This window comes from Elephas maximus, chromosome 3, assembly GCF_024166365.1.
Source record: "Elephas maximus indicus isolate mEleMax1 chromosome 3, mEleMax1 primary haplotype, whole genome shotgun sequence".
Taxonomy (NCBI): Eukaryota; Metazoa; Chordata; class Mammalia; order Proboscidea; family Elephantidae; genus Elephas; species Elephas maximus.
In genome coordinates, this window is record NC_064821.1 from 56,516,064 (window position 1) to 56,539,109 (window position 23,046).

At 52.2% G+C, this 23,046-nt stretch overlaps 2 protein-coding genes across 2 annotated transcripts in view; both read left to right on the plus strand.

Annotated features, from left to right (window-relative positions):
* PADI1 (peptidyl arginine deiminase 1) overlaps positions 1-12,958 on the plus strand; it is a 40,297-nt gene extending 27,339 nt beyond the window's left edge. Inside the window, exons 12-16 of the mRNA XM_049878069.1 lie at positions 5,405-5,549; positions 6,495-6,588; positions 7,834-7,913; positions 8,694-8,819; positions 12,107-12,958. Of these exons, the coding sequence (XP_049734026.1) occupies positions 5,405-5,549; positions 6,495-6,588; positions 7,834-7,913; positions 8,694-8,819; positions 12,107-12,340 (679 nt within the window). The 3' untranslated portion in view covers positions 12,341-12,958. The remainder of the gene's footprint in view (positions 1-5,404; positions 5,550-6,494; positions 6,589-7,833; positions 7,914-8,693; positions 8,820-12,106) is intronic.
* A 3,673-nt stretch (positions 12,959-16,631) lies between these two features.
* Positions 16,632-23,046, plus strand: part of LOC126072625 (protein-arginine deiminase type-3) — a 35,446-nt gene continuing 29,031 nt past the window's right edge. The window contains exon 1 of the mRNA XM_049878068.1: positions 16,632-16,723. Within this exon, the coding sequence (XP_049734025.1) occupies positions 16,632-16,723 (92 nt within the window). The remainder of the gene's footprint in view (positions 16,724-23,046) is intronic.

A 23,046-nucleotide genomic window follows, 5' to 3' on the forward strand; every position in this document is an offset into this window, starting at 1 on the left:
CTGCCCCAGCTTGCCCCCCAGGCCCTGACCGACTATGTGGTCTTGGCACAGAGGAGGTACTGGGCAGGCCACACAGCCCCAAGTGGTAAGCCTGGCAGCCTCGGTGCTCTGCATCAGAGGAGGTGAGGCTTCCTGGCACCAATCCCAGGCGTATAACCTGGGTGCCAAGGCTGGGTGCCCAGGGCTAAGGTTGGCCAGGGTAAGAGGAGTGTGTTCACCCTGCTGGTGACTCATGCCCAGGCACTACTCAGGGGTTGGGTCCTGCCCACACCCCTAGGGCTGAAGGGCCTGGAGACTTCCGGGCAGCTTTCTCTGACTGCAGGGAACGACTCCAGGGGACGGAGCGCTGGCTTTGGAATCAGATAGACTTGGGTTCAAGTCTCGGCTCTGCCACTTACGAGCCATGTGATTTTCGGTACATCACCTAACCAGCGCTCACCCCAGTACCTAGCACATAGTAAGCCTCCCCAAAACCAAACCTGTTGTCGTTGAATCAATTCTGACTCATAGCGACCCTATAAAACTGTCCCATAGAGTTTCCAAGAAGTGGCTGGTGGATTCGAACTGCAGACCTTTTTGGTTAGCAGCTGAGCTCTTAACCACTGTGCCACCAGAGCACACAGTAGGTGCTCAATTTAAAAATATTTATTGCACATTGCTATGGCAGGCACAGCTGAAGGTATGGGGATATAACTGTGAGCAAAACAGATTTAAAAAACTCTCCATTTGTTGAATGAACAAATTATTTTATACTCTAAGCCTCAGTTTTCTCATCTGTAAAATGAGATGAGAAAACTGCCCTGGCTGTATAATCAGTGTTACTGGGAGTAAAGAACTCCTGTAAACCACCTTCTTAATGCTTCGGTATTGTTCAGCTGGCCCTCCTGGAAGTGGATCTGCTTTGAAGCAGGTCGGAACTCATTTAATAAAATGTATTGACCACCTATTATGTGCCGTGCACATAGTGCTTTGTCCGGGTTACCTCATTTAAATCTTACAACAGCCTTAAGAGGTTAGGACTATTATTTTCCCCATTTTACAGGTGAGTGAGCTGAGGTTCAGAAAAGTCAAGGTACATCCATTCATCCATGCATTCGTTCACCGATTCAATAAATACTGATTGAGACTTCTCGTATGCCAGGCCTGGGGCCCAGCGCGGGGGATATGGAAATGACCAAGACAGACAAGGAACTAGCTCTTGAGAGAGTTTAGTGAGGGAGACAAGTAAGTAAGTAAGCAATTACACCCCAATGGGGTCAGGCGGGGGGATCACATATAATCCAATGTGGGTCTCAAGGAAGGCTTCTTAGAGGGTGCAACAATATTGAGGAGCAATGATAAAGGGTGGGAAGATGCTAGGCGGGTGAAGAAAGGAGCAAAGCTGGGTGGAATGGAAAAGTTTGCCAGGCAGAGGGAACTGCATGGGCAAAGGCCTGGAGGCCAGAGAAAGCATGGCTCAACGGAAAGAGCTTGATGGGGACAGGGGTTAGATCGGTAGACAAGGACCAGTCAGATTTCAGGTGGGAGGGGGCTCAGAAAGGCCCAGGTATGTGGGGGAGGAAGGGGGTGGGAGGCTGGACCCATTCTGCTCAGATGCCTGATGAGGTTGTCCTCCCCTCCATCAGCCTGGGGACCTGATCTCAGGGGCAAAGAGCTCAAAGAAGTAGGCTCAGGGAGGGAAGGGGCTCTCTGCATGGCCCCCAAGAACTTTGCCCTTTTTTCTGGCCTTGGGCTTCTGTCCCACAACACATGTATACCCTTACCTGCACCCCATCCACAGCCCCACTAGCCAGTGAGCTGAGTTGGATCCTTCTCTCAGCTCAAGGCCACAGGGATTTGCTCAGGGATCCCAGAGGGGAAGGTAAAGGGTCACTAGTATGGCCATGGCCCACCGCATTGGATGCTGTGTTGAAAATCAGGAACAAGGCCCTTGGTGGACAGATAGGGTTTTGAGGTTCAGAGACAGACATCTACTTGCCTAGGACTGCACAGCAAGCTAGTGGTACAGTCACTGGTCTCCTTCTCCTTGGAACCCAAAATAAAATTTAACACCCCAGGCTGCTGTCCTGTGTTCCTGCCTTAGCTTCTGACCTCAGCAGTGAACAAAATAGACAGCTTACATACATTCTAGCAGGCAGAAACAGACAAAAAGTAAACACGATAGATAAGCAAATCATATAGTGTGTAAGATAAGGGAAGCCCCAGTGAGAAGCTGACATTTAAGCAAAGCCTTGAGAGAGATGAGGGAGTTAACAATGTAGCTATTTGGGAGGAGAATATCCCAGGCAGTGGGAACAGCCAGTGCAAAGGCCCTGAGGCAGAAATGTGCCTGAGACATTAGAACAGCAAGGAGGCCAGTGGGGCTGGAACGGAGTGAGAAAGGAGGGGTTTGATGGGGGACAAAGTCAGAGAGCTTGACAGAGCAGAGTTCAGGTCATAACCTGGAGCTGATATTTGTATGTATGTCATAGTCTTATCATGAAGATTAAACGAGATACTTAGCGTGAGGAGCCTAAGGCAGGCACAGAGTTGGTGTTCAACAAACACTCTGTCCACGCTCTGCTCTTGTACACTTTCCACGCTCTGCTCCAGCCATTCAAAACTTCTTCGAGCAATTCTGCCTCCTGGTGGCATTTTCAAGAATGACTCAGAGACTAGGCCTGACACCTCGCAAGCTGTAGTCAATTTTATCCACCGCTGCCTCCAAGAAAGCATCCGAAGGGGCATTCTACCCCTTCCGCAACGTTACTGCTTCTGGTTTCTGTCACTTTCTACTTGGGAACAATTTCTTTTTCTTAAGCCTAGCTCTTCTTCTCACTGTATTTTTTTTTAATCTTTAAAAAGCACATTATTAAAATAACAGAAAAGCAAGAAAAATATTTCCCTTGATCCCACCCCGAAAACGAAATCAGCATGTTCATTTATTACTGTCGGCCATATCTCCTTCTAGTCTTTGTCTTTGGAATTTTCTGTTTTATACAGACCATGGACACTGCTGTTTAAAAGCGTTCTTATCCCAGCAAATATTTATGGAATGTCTATTATGTGTGTGAGGTTGTAGATACAGTAGAGAGCAACGTAGACAAAATCCCTGCCTGTGTTCTAGTGAGATGTCAGACAATAAACAAGGTAAATAAGATGTCAGGTTTGTAGCACATGGGTGGTACCAAGTGCTACAGTGAAAAACTGTGCTGGGAAGGGGGATGAAGGGTTGTTGTACTTCTCAAAGGCCTCCTAGAGAAAGAAGGTGACATTTGAATTAAATCTGAAGGAGATGAAGGAGTGAGTCATGGGGATATGGGGCTGGTTCCTGGTAGAGAAAACAGCAAGTGCAAAGGCCCTGAGGCAGAGAGCGGCAGGTGCATTCAAGACACAGCAGGAGGCCAGCATGGCTGGAGCTGAGCAAATGAAGTGTTTAGAGGCAGGAGGGGAGTCATAAGGGTTGGAAGGGGCCAGACTATACAGTCATTGTAAAGCCTTGGCTATTACTGTGAGTGAGCTGGGAGCGTGAGGAAGGACGTGATCTGACATATTAGAAAACCTCCTTCTGGGTAGACTGTAGGGGAACAAGAATGAAAGCAGAGAGACCAGAGAAATGGAGAGGCTACTGAGATGATCCAGGTGAGGGAGCTGCCCGCTGGCCAGGTGCTGGCAGAGGAGAGGAGGAGGGGCTGGCTTCTGTTCCTTAAGATAAAGCATGTCTGTGATACGTTCTTAAGCCGGACAAGTAAGGGCAAGAAATGCAACCCCTTTTTTTGTAAGGAGCCCTGGTGGCGCAGTGGTTAAGTATTTGGCTACTAACCAAAAGGTTGCCAGTTTGAATCCACCAGCTGCTCCTTAGAAACCCTGTGGGGCAGTTCTACTCTGTCCTATAGAGTTGCTATGAGTCAGAATCAACTTGAGGGCAATGGGTTTTGTTGTTGTAAAATATATTGGGAAAAAAAACCTCTATAGAGAGTATGCATTTGTGTGATTGTATATGGCTATGTGTCCAGGGAAAGGTGGAAAATGCCAAGTATAATAAATTATTCTGATGTTTGATGAGTCACGCTTTAACTTCCCGGGCCTCAGCTGCCTCATCTGTGAAATGGGGGCATTGCCCTCACCTAAGGTGGTATCAGAGCCCTGGTGGCGTAGTGGTTAAGAGCTACGTCTGCTAATCAAAATGTTGGCAGTTGGAATCCACCAGCCACTCCTTGGAAACCCTATGGGGCAGTTCTACTTTGTCCTACAGGGTTGCTAGAGTCAGAATAAACCCAATGGGTTTGGTTTTGTTTAAGGTACCATCAGAGGGTCCCTTCCATGCACGAGTGGCTTTTCATAGTGCCTTCTCCCACAGCTCAGGGACTCCAGCTTCTGCTCCCCTGTTCCCTGCCCTAGGCGCCCTCGGCACCACCACCCGCCCCCCGCCGCCCCGCCCCAGCTTTCCACACCAGTCCCTCCCTCTGCTAGCCAAGGGTGGTTTGAAGATGCCCAGGCCTCATTGCAGGAACTAATGCAGATTAGAGAGTCAGCGTTTCAAGCTAAACGACTGTGACAAGTGGCTCTCAAACTTTGCCACATTCAAGAATCAGCTGAGATTCTTAACAAAATGCAGATTTGGGTGGGGAATAAGCCTCCCAAAAGAGGATTCCTGGGCGACGCCCAGAAAGACTCTGAGATATGCAGCGGCTGGGGGGCAGGAATCCTCGGTTTAAACAAGCACCACCCCCTGCGGAATCTGACCCCCAGGTGGTCCAGCCACCATGTTTTGGGAAATACTGGACTGAGGGAGGGGAAGGCTAGGTCTCCTCTTGGGTTCTGAGCACAAGGCTGTGTGTCTCTTGGGTAAGGGGTCAACCTCTCTGAATCCCAGGCTGTGAAATAAGGGTCTCAGTTCCCTTTGGCAGATGGAGCTCCCTCCTTTGACTCGTTTCCCGGGACAGGTGGAGGTAGGGGTGGACACAGGACCTTTGGGCCTTGGGGAGGGTGTTCTGGGATGAGGGAGTCCGTACACTCTGGGATGATGGTGAGGATGGAGAGCATTTTCCTGGGAGCACCTGGAGACTGCACCTGGGGTACCCCACCTGCCGTCCCCTGCCTTGGGTAGCTGGTGGCAGCGGACACTACGGGCAGAGGGCACCATCTCCTCCTGGGGCATTTTCCCACCATGCTCCTGGCCTTGGATTGTGCTTGGAACTGCTGGGATTGGAATCAGGGCAGCCTGGCCCTGTCACTTTTAAGCTGCGTGGTCTAGGCTAAGTCATTACAGCTCTCTGAGCCTCAGTTTCCCCCTCTGGGAAATGGGGACAAAAGAAGACCTATTCATGAGGCTTGGATGGGGGGTGCACACAAAGCGCCTGCGTGGTGCCAGCACGTGGTAGGCATGTAGTTAGTGACAGCGGCTCTCTCTTTCCCTGGCCAGGTCCAGTGGTCGAAGGATGACCAAGGTGGTGCACAACTTCCTACAGGCCCAGCAGGTACAGGCGCCTGTGGAGCTCTACTCGGATTGGCTCTCTGTGGGCCATGTGGATGAGTTCCTGAGCTTTGTGCCCACCTCAGACCAAAAGGTGCGTCCCCTCCCCTCCTGGCTGAGCCACCTCTGCTCCTGCCTGACCTGATGGAATGGGATGGGATAGGGCAAAGCCACCTGGAACCAACTCAGCCCCTGGGTCCAGAGTTAGCTTAGGGTCAGGGCAGCCTTGAGGCCAGGCAGTGTTAATCCAGGAAGCCTTCCTGGAGGAGGTGAGAGCCTCAGATTAGGAGGACACTCATTCTCACACTGATTGGCAGTTTGCTTGGACCCAAACCCCTCAGCCAAGAGCCAGGAATGGTGCTGATAACAACTGGTAATGTTTAGTGAATACCTACTATGTACCACATGTTTTAATTCGTTTAGTCCTCCAATAAGCCCATGAGGTAGGTACTATTATCGTTGTCCCCATTTTACAGATAAGGAAGCCGAGGCTCAGAAAGACAATTAACTTCCAAGGTCACACAGCCTGTAGGTGGCAGGGTAGGATTCAAACTCAGACAGTGGACCCACATTAACCACTAGGCTCTATTGCCTTGAAGGGGTGACTGGGGAGGGCATGGCTCTTGGGGATCAGTGGCCTGGTAGGGGAGGCCTCCCAGTGAGTAATTACAACCCAGTGTGGTGAGGGATCTGACAGAGGTGGACACGGTGCAGCTGGGCCAGAAGCAAAGGAGCTATCCCCTCTGCCTGGGAAGGAGGAGACCCCTGAACTGGTCTTGAAGGGAGAAATCAGAGTTCCCTGGTGGTCAAAGCGATGAAGGGCCCTCATGCAGGGACAGCGTGAACAAAGGCCTGGAGGTGTGAGCCAGTCTAGAGCACTGGGGGAGTTGGGGGCACTCTGCATGGCTGCTGGGCAGGACTGGGCATGGGGGTATCCCATGAGCAGCCTGGCTTCTGAATTCAGACCCTCCTTCGCTTGGGGTCTCCTTTGTCTGGGGAGAACCTGTCCCTAAGCCAATTCTCCCTCCCTCTGTGCCAGGGCTTCCGGTTGCTCCTGGCTAGCCCCAGCGCCTGCCTCAAACTGTTCCAGGAGAAGAGAGAGGAGGGCTACGGGGAGGCAGCCCAGTTTGATGGTGAGTGCCAATGACTGCGTCACCTGCTGCGTGGACCCTATTCACTTGCTTGCTCGTCACCAACCTGGGCACCATGACGCCTTTCCTCACTGAGTCTTTGTTCACAGGCCCTTTGTCTGCAGATCTCACGCCTCTTGGCCAGCTATCACTGACTCTCCTGACAGTCACCCTAATGTGGGAGCTAAGGGATGGGAAGCCTAGAGGCCAGGGGACAGCCCCAGGCACATAGAAAGGGGGTGGCACCCTCTGCACGGGCCACACCCCAGGAGAGGAAAGAAACAGGAAGAAAGGAGCACTCTGGGTGGGGTGCTGGGTCTGTGCCATGCACTTTCTTGTTCTCGCCCCTATCTGATCTTGTCGCCACCCTCTTATCCCTTTTCACAAACGAGGAAACTGAGGCTCAGAGAAGTGGCTTGCCCAGGGCTACACAGCCAGGAAGCAGCAGAGCTGGGGGCTCAAGAGTTGGAAAGGGCGAGAAGCCAGGCTTCGTGGTCAGGGAACCCCCTTTCCCCCATGGAGCCTCCTCTAAGGACTTCCAAGAATGGTACCCACCACAGACCTTAGTGTTCTGACCTGAAGAACTAGCACTGGAAGGTCATGGCACAGCCTTTGGAATCCATAGTCCTAGGTTCAAATCCTGGTCCTGCCATTAATGGCTGTGGCATAGTGTGTGTGTTCTGAACCTCTCAGTGCCTCAGTTTCCCTTCTCTGAATCTAGGGCAATAATTAGCTCCTCCTACAACTGTTTTAAAGATTAATACTAAATTAAATAAGGTGCCCAGAGCATGGTGGCATTCAATAATGGCTGTACTGTGATTATTGGGCCCTGAGTCTGGGAGTTCCTTCCCAAGGCAGGGGCGGGGGTGGCCTCTAAACCACTACCAGGTTTTACTTGCAACCAGAACCTGTTCCCTTGAGGCTTCCCTGTCTCTGGCTTTCTCTATCCTGACTGAAAAACAAAACAAACAAACAAAAAAACCAATCCACTGCCACCGAGTTGATTCCGACTCATAGTGACCCTATAGGACAGAGTAGAACTACCCCATAGGGTTTCATGGAGCACTTGGTGGATTTGAACTGCCAAACATTTGGTTAGCAGCCACACACTTACCCACTGCACCACCAGGATTTCCCTTGGCACTGAGGTGGGAGGGAAATCCTGGTCTGGATTATGCAGCCCCCAAGTCTGAGTTCTCCTGGGGCGGTACTCCCTGACTCCACATAATCTCTTTCTTTCTCTTTCAGAGTTGAAATATCAGAGCAAGAGAAGCATTAATGAGATGCTGGCGGACAGAAGCCTCCGGAGTGACAGTCTCTATGTACAGGTGAGGGCAGGACCATCAGCTACTCTTGGGGCTCCACCCACTGTAGGGAGAAGCAGGCCCAGGAACTACTGGAGTGGTGGGGAGGGACTGTGAGCCTCTGGAGGGCTGGGGAACTTGTGGGTAGAGTAGGGGCTCTGCCCTCGGAATCCTCGGTCTGATGGAAGAGACACAGCCGTGCCCTCAGGAACTCCCAGTCTAATGAGGGAGGCTCTGGTCCTGCTCTGAGGAATGATTGATTTCCATGGAACAACACGGAATTCTCATGATGACAGAGCTGTGGTGAAGAAACCGGGCCTTTGGGGGTGGGGGGGATGGAGAGTCAATTCTCCTGTGAGGAGAATGGGTGGAACAAAGGTGTCATTAAGGGGCAGGGTATGCTTGCTGCATGCCTGGTACAGGGTGGCTGCTCAGTAAGTGAGAGGGGGACCCTTCATTCCCTCCCCCAGCAGTGCCGGCACTTTCTCCTAGACTGGTGAGATGGAGCAGGAACATAGACCATGCTGTGTCTGTGGCTGGGACAGTGGGGTATAGGGACAAGGGAACCAGAAACTGCCTGGGACCAAACCCAGCTCTGTACTTCCTAGCTTTGTGCCCTTGGGCAAGTCCCTTGAGCCTCAGTTTCCCCATCTGGAGATAGCAATGGCTTTTATTGCACAAGGCTGTTGTGAGGGTCAAAGGTGCGAGAAGGTGTGGAGGGCTCTGCACAGGCCTGGCGCACAGTAGGTGCCTTTCTTTTCGGTCTCCCCGGTGGGCTCCGGCTGCCTCTTCTCCTGTCCCTAGAAATGTATTGACTGGAACCGTGAGGTGCTGAAGCGGGAGCTGGGCCTGACGGAGCGTGACATCATCGACATCCCCCAGCTCTTCTCTCTGAAGGGCTCCTACGCAGAAGCCTTCTTCCCCGACATGGTGAGAGCCTGCTCCCTGTCCCTGGGAGTCAGCTGGGATTCCAGAGGAGAGCCACTCCCTGTCCAAGGGCAGGCTGGACCTGCTGAGCTCCCCAGTGTTTTTTGTTGTTTGATTTTTACACAGATATAGAACATTTCCAAGGGTGGCGCAAACAGTTTGCACCCCACTGCTAACCTAAAGGTTGGCAGTTTGAACCCACCCAGCTTCGCCATGTAAGAAAGGCCTGGAGATCTACCTCCATAAAGATCACAGCCAAGAAAACCTTATGGAGCACAGCTCTACTCTGTAACACACGGGGTTGCCATGAGTCGGAGTCGACCCCACAGCAGCTAACAACCACAACAGAACATTTCCGTCATCACAGAAAGCTCTAATGGACACTGTGGCCTTACAGCAGTCGTTCACAGCCAAGGGCGATTCCCGCCCCCTGCTCCAGGGCATTTTTGATTGTTACAGTGAGGGGCATACTACTGGCATTTAGTGGGTAGAGGCCAGGGATGCTGTTAAACATCCTATAATGCACAGGATGACTCCCTTACGACAAAGCGTCCCCCCCGCCCCAATAGAAAAAGAAAGCGTGATTTGGTCCCAAATGTTTCAACGTCTGTTTCTGGGTCTCACCCGCCTTCTCTGCTCCTGAGCTGGGGCAGGTGGGGCAGGTGGCGTTGCCTGCTGGCTCTCATTAACTCGGGGCAGCTGACTCGCAGATGAGCAGATGTGATCTCACCTGGGAGGGGCCTGAGTGATGCTATCAGCACGGTCCTGGCCAAAGTGCCCATTAAGCCCATGGAAAAGGATGTTGGGGTGTTGGCAGCTGTGGGGGGTGGTCCCCCAGGATGGAAGAGAGACCCTCCCTCTTCAGGTTGGGGCCTTTAGCTTGAATGCTTCTTGCTGGGCGGGCCGAAGGTTTGGAATGGATGCTTACTAACTGGTGGAAGGGGAAGTGGCGCACTTCCCCACAGGACCTGCTTCCATTCCAACTCCTCACTGTGGGCTTGAGCCTCCAGGTCCTGGCAGAGACCTCTAACGCTGGGCTTCTCAGCCTGGGCACCATTGACATTTGGGGCTAAATGATTCTCTGTTGTATGTGGGGGCGCTGTCTGTGCATTGTATGATATTGAGCACCATCCCTACCCTCTACTAACTAGGTTGTCACAGTCAACAATGCCCTGGGGGCAAACCTGCCCCTGGTTTAGGCCCATTGCTTTAAGGTAATGATGTCTGTTAGAGCTTCTGTGATGACAGAATGGTCTATCTGTGTAGTACAGTATGGTAGCTGCGGAGCCACGATTGGCTCCTAAGCACTTGAAATGTGACTAGTGCAGCTGAGGAATAAAAAGCTTAATTTTATTTAGTTTAAATTTTGAGTCACATGTGGCTAGTGATGGCTGTATTAGACAGGGCTACCTGGCTCTGGTTCCAGTTGAAGGGTGAGGGGAGGTCTAGGCCACAGCCCATGACTTCAGTCAGCTCTCTTTGGGATGCGGCCTTGCCCCCACCTTCTGGAAGTCCCCTCCTCAATAGATACCCTGTCTGTCTGTGGGACTCTCTTTCAGCCTAAAAAACCAAACCAAACCTGTAGCTGTCAAGTCGATTCTGACTCATAGCAACCCTATAGAAGACAGTAGAACTGCCCCATAGGGTTGCCAAGGAGCGGCTGGTGGATTTGAACTGTCTACCTTTTGGTTAGCAGCTGAGCTCTCAACCACTGTGCTACTAGGGCTCCCTTTTCAGTCTAGGCGCTGCTAAATGCTCTCAGCATGTTCTCACTGGAAGGGGGCTCTTAGGGGGCACTCGGCTAAGCCCTTGTTTGACAGATAGGGAAAGTGAGGCCCACAGAAAGAGAGTGGGTGACTTGCTTGAGGTGGAGCTAGGACTGGCCCCCGATCTCCCAATCTCTCTACCTCCCTCATTGAGGAGGAAGCAGAGACTGGGCTGGCTATGGTCCTGAGTCCTTGATGGTCTCCCCCCTTGTCTTCCTGCTGTTGCCCCTCCCCCTAGCATGTTCTGGCCTATCAGTGGGCAGCCAGGTAGCTCAGGCCAAGGCAACGAGGCTGACCCCATGGGACCCTCCAGTTTCATGTTGGCCCCAGGCATAGGGGCAGGGCACAGAAAGTATAGGGGCACAGGGTTTGGAACAACTCACCACACCCCAAGAGAACCCAAGACTGCCTTTTGTACAGTGAGTCCAGGGAGTCCCCTTTGAGCCCGGAGGGCAACTCCTTATGTCCTCTGGCCATCAAGCTGGGGCCGAGACTTCCTCCAAGAAACCTCCATGCCCTGACATTGAGGAGATTTCCCTTCCTCAGAGTTAGGACCCCAAGCCAGGCCCATAATTGTGGAAGGCAGAGGTGCCACCAAAGGTCAACTCAGGTGCCGGGGCTCCCAGCCTCTTGCACCAACTCCTCAGCCTCCCAAGAGGCCCCAGTGCCAGATTTGGGAAGAGTGTAAAGAGCATGGGTGTTGGCATGAGTCAGATCCAAGTTCTAAATTTCATCTCGCCGTTCTCTGGCTGGTGGCCTTGATTACGTTACTTGCCCTGTCTGAGCCACAGCCTCAGAGGGAGGCTGGGAGGTTTAGTGATGATATGGCTGGCACAGAAAAGATGCTCAATGAAAGGTAACAATGATCAGGGCTGCCAAGGACTGTTGAGCAAGGTGTATACAGCACAAGGGCATACACCTACAAAGATATTCACACTGTAGACCTTGAAGATGTGTGTATTCTACAAGTTTCTGGCAGGTGACAGTAAACTCTTGTTCTAAAAAGGTTATCATATGAAAATTCTGAGAGATGGAAGAAAGTATTGGAGGAAGGGGTGGTTTGATTCACGCAAAGTTACCACGTGGGTTACTGGCAGCCCTGGTTTTTATTAATCCTCTCTTCCAACCATGAATCCATTTCTTCTGTGCTTCTCTAGATCCTTAGTTCTTTTTTTTTTTTTTTTGGCTTTAACAAAGAGAAATTTATTTCCTCACAGTAAGGTAGGCTAAAAGTCCAAATTCAAGTTGTCAGCTCCAGGGAAGGTTTTCTCTCTCTGTCAGGTTTTGAAGAAGGTCCTTGTCCACAGCCTTTCCACAGTCGATGAGCTTCTCAGGCGCAGGGACCCTGGGTCCAAATGACGGACTCTGCTCCTGTAGGCCCTTAGTTCTTGAGGTGGCCCAGGATGCTGGCGAGGATAGGCGAGACTCCTGGATGGTTAGCCAGAGTCAGAAGTCCAGAAAGGGCCCCAAGTGTAGAGTGTCCCCAACCAGCTGAGCCTCCCTCTTGCCTCTTCTCTTCTACAGGTCAACATGGTGGTCTTAGGCAAGTACTTGGGCATCCCCAAGCCCTTTGGGCCCATCATCAATGGCCACTGCTGCCTGGAGGAGAAAGTGCGGTCCCTGCTGGAGCCACTGGGCCTCCATTGCATCTTCATTGACGACTACTTGTCCTATCACAAGCTGTCTGGGGAGATCCACTGTGGCACCAATGTGCGTCGGAAGCCCTTTCCCTTCAAGTGGTGGAACATGGTGCTCTGAACCTATTCCCCACCAGCCATCCTCTCTGCCCACCTGCTGGCGAACCCCATCAGGGTGAAGGCAAGGCACGTCCACCTGGCCCCCATCCTCTTGCGGGAGACTGGGGCACCTCCCCCTGAGTGCCTGCAGATGTGCCGGCCACTGTGGGCACTGGGGTACAGGGATGGAAAGCCCACGTCTCTGCCTCTAGTGTGGCTTACCCAATCCAGGAAGGACTGCCCTCACTCTCCCCTTGCCTGGTCCTCGCCCATGGCCTCTAGAGGTGCTGGGAAAGATCAAAAGCCTTAGCCCATTCAAGGATGGCCGTGAGTGGCCTCAGCCGGGGAACCTTACTTTGGATTGTTGCTGTTAGCTGCCATCTAGTTGTCTCCGACTCATGGCCACCTTGTATATGACAGAATGAAATGTGGCCCAGTCCTGTTCCATCTTCATGATCGTTGTATGTTTGAGTCCATTGTTGTGACTATTGAGTCAATCCATCTCATTGAGGGTTTCCTTATTTTTGCTGACTCTCCACTTTAGCAAACATGATGTCCTTCTCCAGCGATTGGGCCCTCCTAATGACGGGTCCAAAGTAAATAAGTTGAAGCTGCGCCATCCTCGCTTCTAAGGAGCATTCTGGTTGTATTTTTTCTAAAACTGATTTGTTTGTTCTTCTTGCGGTATATTCAATATTCTTCACCAACACCACAGTTCAAAGGCATCATTTCTTCTTCTGTCTTCCTTTTTCATGGCCTAGTTTTTGCATGCATAAGAGGTGATGAAAAAGACCACGGCTTGGGTCAGACATGCCTTAGTCATCAAGGTGACATCCACTTTGGACTGCTCCTTCTATTCTGATGCCTTCCTTGGGCCTGAGGATAACGACTTTGTGTTCGCACCAGGAATGGGACCCAGAGGGCCTCGTTCTGGGTGAGCGGCCTCAGTTCCAGGCCACCTCTGGCTCTTGTAAGACGAGGAAGGGAGATCCAAGGCATCCTCTTTCCTCTACTAGTTGTCTTCTCCCCAAAGGGACCCCAGGCTATGACCACACAGCACCCCTCAGCCATACACAGGCCAACACGGACAGGAAAATGCAGTATCTCATGGCCTGTTTTTTTTTTTTTTTTTTTAAAGCAACAGAAACCCTTTAATACCTGACTCCATCCTCAAAAGGGTGCTTGTTACCTGTTAGGAAAGCTTTTAATTATAACTGCTGGCTGCTTCAGCCTCAAAAAATGCTGAGAGGCCAGCATGAGGCCGGTGGAGGAAACACAAAGGAAGACCGGTCACAAGGTCATGAGGCCAGATGGCAAAGAAGACTGAAGGCCAGATGATGGAACTTGGGGCCAGGAGGCCTCTGTGTCCTGGGGCTCTTGGACTCTGGATTCGAAGGGAGCTGACCATTCCAGTTGTAGCGGGGGTGGGGGCCTAGGTGTTAGAAGAGGGTGGGGGGAGCCATTAGGTTATCTCTGAAGGTGGGGTTTAATTTCCTCTAATAGTCCTTAATTATTTCCCTTCTTCTGCAGGCTGTGGGAGGGGAAGGCAGCTCCCCAGGGACCCTGCACATAGCTTGGGTTTTACCTGTGAGTAAGCCCCTATGGTGGGCCAGTGTCCCCCCCCCCCCACAGCAGGAGAGATGGAGCTGGCATGGAGGGGGGTTTTAATAGCGTGACCCCAGGTGAGGTCACGAGGATGTGTGCTGGCAGGCTTGGCTGGGCTGCAGGGTGAGAGGTGGCCCTGGCCTGAGACAATCATGGAGGGCTGTGGGGCCAGCCTGCCCTCCTCCCCAGCTGCCCCTGGACTGTCAGCCCCTAAGCCTCTGCCTATCTCAGTTTTTGGCGGCCCCAGCTAGTGTGGTTCTGGCAAGACCTCAGACTGAGCCAGCTGCTGCCAAACTCATGGAAAACTTAGCAAACGAAGGCTCTACAGAAGACACTGGAATGAGCAGGGCTGCTCTGATGAAGTCCGGAGGGGTTAACTAGAGCTGCTTCTTCCAGAGGGCTCCGTGGAACCCTCTTTGCAAGCTCGCTGCCTAACCTGTACAACCCCTGGTTATGATCATGACGCGGTCCAGCCTGAGCCAAGGAGAAGGAGACTCTTCTGGGGCTGAGGGTGTGAGGCCGGGGTCGGGATCCTGAGGGCAAGGGCTGTGGGTGGGAGAGGGGTGGGTAGTTTGTAGAGATGGCGGAAGGTGGGGAGATGCCTTCCAGAGTGGCTCTGAGTGTGGGAAGCCCTGGAGTTGCAGCTGGGACTGTTGCGGAGCCCTCGTGCCCCTCTGAGAATGTTCTGGGTGACCAGTCTCCTCCTTTCTGATTAATAAAGATACCAGCATGCATTTCTTCCAGCGGCTGCCTCCTTAAGCTCCTGTGTCGGGAGGCGTGAAGGAAAGTGAGGGGGCCCTGCTTCCAGTTCCACTGTGCAATGCCGCCACCTCCTTGGCCCAACTTCTCTTGGCCACAGGCGGCCCTCCACTGCCACAGCCAGTGCTAGGCAGGCAGGCTGATTCAGCAGAATGGGGGAGGGGGTGCACATGCCCATTGCCCTAGGGCCAGACTGCCCTGCTGAGATGGATATCTTGGTAGGGGTGGGTCCTATCTCCTCATCTAAGGCTGCCAACTTACCCAGCCTTAGTGGTTTGATTTCATGGGTCTGAAAATATCACCCCTCTCACCTTACACACTTCCTGCTGCCTCAGATTGCAACATTGGACCCTCGTCCACTCACTTTAATTTTTGTTGTAGATTAAGGAGCAAAAATTTGATGCCCATCAGTCATTGACAATTTAGTCTAAATGAACCATAGACCTGTTTCTAAAACAGCTGGTATTAATGGGATAGAGGTATGAAAGCATGTGGGTAAGGCAGCTACAGGGCTGTGAGTGGGAGGATGACCCCGCCCCCAGCACAGTGGGCCAGTGCCCCAGGAGGGGGAGCCCACAGTTTCAGCATCTACTCCCAAGCTGTGTTACGAGAAAGCTAGGGAAGCTGTCCGGGACTTCCTCCTGAGCTCTAACTCTTAGCCAGAGCTGAGTCAGCCACTAAGCCATTTTATGGCTGAAATACAGAGGCTGTCATTGGACCCAGCAGCCCAGCAGTTCTCTTTGAGACAGAACACCCAGCCCAGAGCTGGGGATGCAGGACTCTGGGGTCCTGGCTGAGGTCATTGCACTGGTGCAAAGGCCCTGGCTGGGGGCTCAAGGGATTGGGTGCTGGTCCCCATCCTGCCTTAGACTGTCAGCGCTGCCAGGCAGAAGGGCGGAAAGCTCCACTCAGCACCTCCGCTGGTCAAGGGTGTGTCCCACCATTACCTCTGCGGGGCACGGTGATTATCCACATTTTCAACGGATGAGGACACAGAGGCCCCGAGAGAGGACAGAACCCCCAAGGCCACATAGTGGAGCCTAGAACCCAAGACTCTCCTTCCCAGAGCACTGGCTCCTGCTGTTCCAAGTACGCTAATGCCCCCTCTGGCCTCAGTTTCCCCACCTGTCAGAGAGCCTTCCTCTGACCAGGGACAGTTTTCATCCTCAACACTTAACCCCTTCCAGAGGCTTTTAGCACCTAATAATAATAACGGCAACATCAATAAGACAACACCAGGCTCCGCACTAGGGCTCTGCTTAATCCTCACAACAACCCTCCTTCAGATGGGAAAAGTGAGGCACAGAGAAATCATGTGACTTGCTCAAGGTTACCCAGCCAGGAAGTGGCAGACGCACAGCTGGAACCTCTAAAATCCATGCTCTGAGCCAAAAAGACTCCTCAGAGTGCTCCAGAGTGCATGTAAGATACCCAGATGCCGGGCTGCCCCCTGACCTGCTGCACCAGACTGGGGGCTGGCCTGGGGATCTGCATTTTCACCGGCTCCCCGGCAGGGTTGAGATGCCCCCCACTAAACCACGTTGTCTCTGAAACTGAAGGAAAAGTGGTGAGGAGGTTGAGTGTGGAAAGTCAGGAAAAGCTCTGGGTCAGCACCACACATTCCTGCCCCTCCAACCCCCACAAACTGGCACCCTGGTCAGGTACCTGTGGGGACTTGCTCCCTCTGGGAAGAAATTAAGTTCCTGGGTGCCGGGAGCGGGGGAGTGGATGTGGGGGTGAGTAGGGGCAACAGGTTCATATGCAAATATTGGGTTCCTTCCAGCCAATCCTGAGCTCTTGGCCCCCAAAAGGGGCTGGGCTTCCAAGAGTGGAGTCAATGAGCCAGCACCCTGAGCTGGAGAGGCGGGGCCAGGGTCTTTTAAACCACATCCCAAGGGTCCTCTGGGGCAGTGTTGGGTTTGGTGGCCACAGCCCAGCCCAAGGCCAGCATGTCGCTGCAGAGAATCGTGCGTGTGTCCCTGGAGCATCCCACCAGCGCCGTGTGTGTGGCTGGTATGGAGACCCTCGTGGACATTTATGGGTAAGAGCCTGGCTTGGCTGCTCTCCCCCGAGTCTTGGCCTTAGAACAGCGGTCAGTCCTGAAAGCTTTGATCCTTTTCTTTCTCAGCTTTGTTCCTTGAAGACCCCAGCCAAGGGACTTGAGGTGTTGCAGGCTGAAAGTGGGTTGGAAGAGGCTTGTAGCGTTTGAGTTCTGGGCCGGCGACTTGAAGCTTGCTGCTGTCACAGGGGCTAGGCATTTGCCTTTGTCCAAAGTGTCCTGCAGGCTGGGCTGAGGGTCTGGCTGGGGCACACAAGAATAGGAAGAGGTGTTCACACCCCCAGCCTACAGACCCTGAACACAGAGCAGTGATAATTTTTACAAAAATCACTTATACTGCACAGCACTTCCTATGTGCCAGGCACTATTCTAAGACCCTGATAAGTTTTCAGGAATTAATTTTTTTTTTTTTTTTTTTTCAACAAGCTTAGGAGCTAGAGTTTATTATTAGTACCACCTCTTTTGACAGATGGAGTCCCTGGGTGGTGCAATAAGTTAAGCACTTTGCTGCTGATTGGTTGGAGGTTCAAGTCCATCCAGAGGCATGTAGGAAGAAAGGTCCAGTGATCTACTTCAGGAAATCAGCCACTGTAAACCCTATGTAGCACAGTTCTACTCTGACACACATGGGGTCGCTTGACAGGCAACCAGTTATTGACAGATGAGCTAATGAGGCACAGAGATGGCAAGTCATTTCCTCAAAGTCACACAGTTACTAAGTAGCAAAGCCAGGATTTCAACCCACTCACAGTCCTACTCAAGAGTCTATGCCTTTAGCTGCTCTGCCACTGGCTGAGGAGAGATTTCTAACCTGGTTTCCTCTGGCATTATGCGCCTACTGTGTGCCATGACCATGCCTGCAAGAACAGTGGTTGGAAGTGAGATGCCATTTTCTCTCTCTCCTGGGAAGAAAAGGAGAGTTTTGGTAGGGTTCAGGAGTGGGGTGCTGGGAACCACCAGGAAGCTGGCTTCTTAGCCTTTTGAGGAGTCTCTGGGGCTCCCAGCTCCAAGGCTGAGCTGAGGAGACAGGTAATCAGGATCCTGGGAGAGGAGAAGGCAGAACTTCTCAGGTTTCCAACCCCTACCCCCAGACCAGGGTTTCTCAACTGCACAGTGTTAACACAATGATTCTTTGTTGTCGGGGCTGCCCTGTGCATTGTAGGATATTTAGCAGCATATCTGGTCGCTACCTACTAGATATCAGTAGCACACCCCCCAAAATGTCTTCAGACATTGCCAAATGAACCCTGGGAGGCAAAATTGTCCCCAGTTGAGAGCCACTATCTCAGACCAAGACTTTAACAATTGGAGGGAACTCAGTCAGAAGCATAGATGGAGTCCGTCCCGTGGACATTGGATGAGGGGGGTGAGGAACTGGTCAGGGGAAGGAACCAAGTCTAGAGGAGCCCCAACCAAGCTAGGTAGCAGAAGCTAAAGCCTGGTTACGGGTGGGTGGGTGGGCAGTGAGAGTGGGAAGGGGATTTGGGGCTCCTGAAGGAGTGGGCAGCCGCAGAGGCTGTGCCAGGAGAGGTGATGAGGGAGGAGGGTACCTGTGCCACCTGGCACCACTGCCTCCTCCAGGACTGCGAGCTCATGGGAGTGACTCACCTGCCCTGGCTGCCTGGTGCCCCTCAGGCAGATGTGTCTCCTGTTTGAGCTGCCTCAGGAAGCTGGGGCCAGCCCCTCCCCTGCAGAGTTTCCTTGAAGGTTGGGGAAGGGACTGGGGCAACAAGAGGCAGAGGCAGCAACTCTGGGTGGTGTGAATGGGATGGGCCACACTGGGGATTCACAGAGCAGAGGTAACCCAAGCAGTCTGGCCTTTACTTCAGAGGGCTGTTGGGAGGAGTAAATGAGATTGTGTGTGTAAAGCATGTAGACAGTTCCTGGTTTGTGGCAAATGTACACTTCTGGTAACTGTCACCATTACTAACGCCATCACCATCCTTTGAAGGCTCCACCCTGGGCCTGTGGACAACTTCAAGCGGCCCCAAACCTGTTGCACACAAGATGGCTGGGGAACAACCTCTAAGCCATACTGGGAGAAGGAGGAGTGGAGAGAAGAGAAAGTAGTGTAGGTTGAGCAGTCAGGGCAGGCTTCCTGGAGGAGAGGCACTGGTTAGAGTCTTGAAAGATGAGCATAGGCAAGACCACTGAGCCTCTGGGCCTCTCTATCTGTGGTAGCTGATTAAACTCTATCTTCCTGCCTTTGAATGAGTTGGAAATGGCCCAGACTTTGGGACTAGGGCTTTTCATTTTCTGAGCAGGGAATCTTAGGGTAGGGGAAGGGGAAGGAAGAGTAATTCACGTGTACACCCAACCAGGCACCGGGCACCTGTGTCTCATTAACTCCTCACTGCAAACAGGTAGGTATTATAGTCTCCATTTTACAGATGCAAAAACAGAGGCTTAGAGGGATGGTGGCCTGCCAAGTTCCCTCTTCCAAGGCGAAACTGGGACTTGAACCCAGATCTCACCAAGGTCCAAAGCCTGGGGGTTTCTTCCCTCTCGCTAGCTCTTTCTTGATGCACAAACATCAACGTGATGAGTGGTTTTCAAACTTTAGTACAAAGTCTCAGAGTAAGAGGAAAGCTGACTTGGTTCTTACCAACAAAATCAAAACCCCAGGATGACTTCTGGTGTTGGGGTTCACCCCCAGGGCCGGAGTCATTAGCCAAGTGGTAAGAACGGTAAATGGATGGGAACCAAGTGCACAAGACATTCCCTAACATTTGGAAATACTTCCTGGAGTCTGTCAGGCTGTGGCTGCCCTCAGCTCGTATGGCTAAGGGGGCCCTTGGAGCCAGGCATCTTTGGGATTTGTCACAAGATGGGCTTGGAGAGCAGTCCCCACAGGGGTTAAGTGGTGGCATCTGTGGGACCTTGAATAACAACACTAGGTCATATCCAAAAATCAGTTAACCAGGTGCCATCGAGTCAGCTCTGACTCACAGCGACCCCTCACGTGCCGGAGGAGAACTGGATTCTGTTCTGTATTCTAAATAGGCTTTTCAGTGACTGATTTTTTGGAAGTAGGTCTCCAGGGCTTTCTTCCAAGGTACCTCCAGGTGGGCTTGAGCCTGCAACCCTTTAACAGCAGAGAGTGTTTACAGGATCTCCAGGACACGCCCACCTCCTTTATATCCAGATGGGGAAGCTGAGGTCAGAGCATAAAGTGATTTGCCCAGGGAAACACAACATGTTAGGGACAGAACTAAAGCTGGAAACCAGGTCTTCCAATGTCAATAAATGTTCCCTGAGTATTCGTGAAGGGGAAACTGAGTCCCAGAAGGTGCTGACTTATCTGGATTATGGGGCCCGGTGGGGGTGGTGGAGACTGGCTTCTAAGGCCCCCCGACGCTCCAGGTGTTCACGGATGTACAGCTATGTGGGCCCACTTTCAGGAGACCCCCTAGAAGGTAGCTTTCTGCCCAGAAGTGAAAGGGTCCTGATGTTTCACTGCAGGGCAGCCGACACACGTAGCAGCCCTGAGGGTGGCTGAGTCTTCCCAAGCCCCTTTCTGAGGGCAGCAAAGACGCGGCCAATGTCAACCTTGATCTTAACATTGGAATGGCCCCAAGAAGCAGCACTTACCAGAGATAGAAGACAGAAAGTCCCATCATGAAGCCATGTTGGGCAGGTCTTGGTGCCGGGGGAGGGATGCCACCAGCTCCCTTTGATGAGGACCCGTCCTTTAGTAGATGTATTTCAAGGGACACACCTGACAACGAGCTGTCAGGTTCTTCTTTTCTCCAGTTCCAAGATTTCCAACCCTGGGAATTTTTCAAAAATATATTGATGCCTGGGCTCTACCTCCGGGGAGTCTGATAAAGTTGGCCTGCTATGGGGCCCCAGCATGGCTGTTTTTTCATGTTCCACAGGGGATGAGTGAGCACCCGGGGTTGAGATCGCTGCTCTAATTGGAAGGGCAAGCATCCATGTCATCCCTTGCTTAGCAGAGGCTGCCCGATGGAGTGGAAAGTCACACCACACCTGGGAGCCCCAGGTCTTGGTCCTGGCTCTGCCACCATTAACTCTGTCATTTTGGGCAACTTCTACCCCTCCCTGGGCCTCAGTTTCCCCATATGTTCCCTGAAGGGACTGGCAGAGGCCAGTGGGCTTCACACTCTGTTCATGGAGGCCTCTGAGCCCCTCCCTGATTGGACAAAGCAGCTCCCTTTCTTCTGTCTGCCTGGATTTTGTTTGAAGCAAAGGCTCTGATCACCTGTGCAGAGAACTGGGCCCTGGGAGGCTGATGCATCTTCAACTATCTTAACCATTTGAGGTTGGATAAGTAGTTGGTATGGCCGCCATTTTTTCAGGGTCAGGGGAACACAGGGCTAAAGAGGTGCAGTGATTTGCTCAGCCTGGTTCTGTCGGTAAGGTCGGCAGAGGTGAGGGATCTGGTAGCCTTGCTGAGTGGGAGGCCAGCAGGATTTTCCACAGAGAACCCTCCGGGCCCTGGTTTCTGCTGCTCCTGTGGGCCAACTCAGCAGGGACCTTGGGAGCCATCTGGTCAACCTTTCTGTTTTCAGCCACGGGGAATTTCCCAGCTCCTGAAATGCCTGCTTTCTTCCTCCCAGGGGCAAAGGCACTGAGCCAATGAAGGAAGAGGATGGGTTTGGGTTTGTAGGGGTTGGACACAGACCTGGCTTCAATCTTGGCTCTGTCACTCACCAGCAGTGTGACTTTGGGCATGTCATTTTTGAGCCTGTTTGCTCGTCTGTCACCACTGTCACCATCACCTTCCTCACCATTGAAGAGGAAGATATAAGAGCATTAAAAAAAAAAAGAAAATTTTTTTAAGGTCTAATTTGTCTTAGATCCCAAGAGGGGGTGGTCTTGCACTGAGTCACCCCCTCACTTGCTGGGGGACCAATGTCCAGTATGTCTATGAGAGTCCACCCTTAGACCTGGTTCTCAGACTTCAGTGGACATCAGAATGGCTTCAAATGCGTTTCTGGTTCTGGGAATTTGCATTTTCAACATGGTGGGTCTGAGGCCAGGGCCACTTTTAGGGGTATCAGCTTGTCCCTGTTTGCCTGAGACTTTGCAGAATTGAGTACGTAAAGCTCCACATCCCAGGAAACCCCTCAGTCCCAGGAAAACCAGAATGGCTTGTCCCCCTACCACATTTTACTACCACTCACTGACCACCTCCTAGGCTGGGGGAGTAGTAGACTGGGCTCTTGGGTTGGCTGAAGGATGGGGTGCTAGCAAGAGCTTTAGACGGTCCAGTAGGTAGACAGCCTCAGCTAGGGAGAGCCCAAGGCCCCAGGCCACATGCTCCCCCAAGGGTTGGGCAGGGAGCCCTGTTTAGAGCAGCCTAGAAGCCAGGGTGTGGGGAATTGGTCATCATGGCCATGCTGGCAGGTTGAGGTGGCTCTGGCCAGATGAAGAGGTTTGTCTAGATGAGGCTTCGGCTGCTTCCTCCAGGAATTAGGCCATCCTGGTCCTCCCGAACCTGACACAGATGCTCCTTCCTCCAGCCATCCTTTTGATCTTCTTAAGACAAAGCTTCCATTGCAGGGGTGTGAGCACTGGACAGAGTCTGGAGTCCTGGCTTTAGTCTCCACTTTTCTCCTAACATGTGACCATGGACTGTTCCTTTTCCTCTTGGCCTCAGTTTCCCCAGCAGTGAAATGAAGGTGTGGGCTAAGGTGCTTTTGCCTTTCACTTCTCCTTTTATTGAGTAGCCATTTCCACTTTATAGACGTGGACATTGAAGCTGAGGAAAGCTAAGTCACTCCACCAAGGTCACACACCTAGTGAGTAGTAGAGCTGGGACTTGAACCCAGGTAGTCCAGCCCCCGAGTCCACACGCTTCACCACCTTACCAGAGAGACATTCCACTGCTCCACTGTGTTGCCCCAACTGTTCAAGAACCATCGATGACCTCTTATTAAATACGGAGTGAAATGAAAAGGAGCTCCTTACAGTCTGAGTCTAAACCTGACTTTCTAAGGCTCTGAGGTGAAAACTTCTTCCCCTCAAACATGTCTCCCCCTTGTCCTTGGAATGGTTCACCTACTTTCTTCCAGAAGCCCTCCCCAACCTCCCAACTCACTCTTTCAACCTGCTTCCATCCTCCGGTTCCCTGCACCCTAATTAGCTTAATAACCCCTTTTCCTCCCTAGGTGGTGGTTTTCCAAGCCTGTCCTAGGTATGATCACATTTAAGCCCGTGAACTTGGCTGAGTGGGTGTTATTATCCCCACTTTATAGATGAGGATACTGAGGCCCAGGAAGCCTGCATGATTTCTTCAAGGTCATGTGGTTGATGTGTGACCCAGCCCGGTCCGGAGCCTG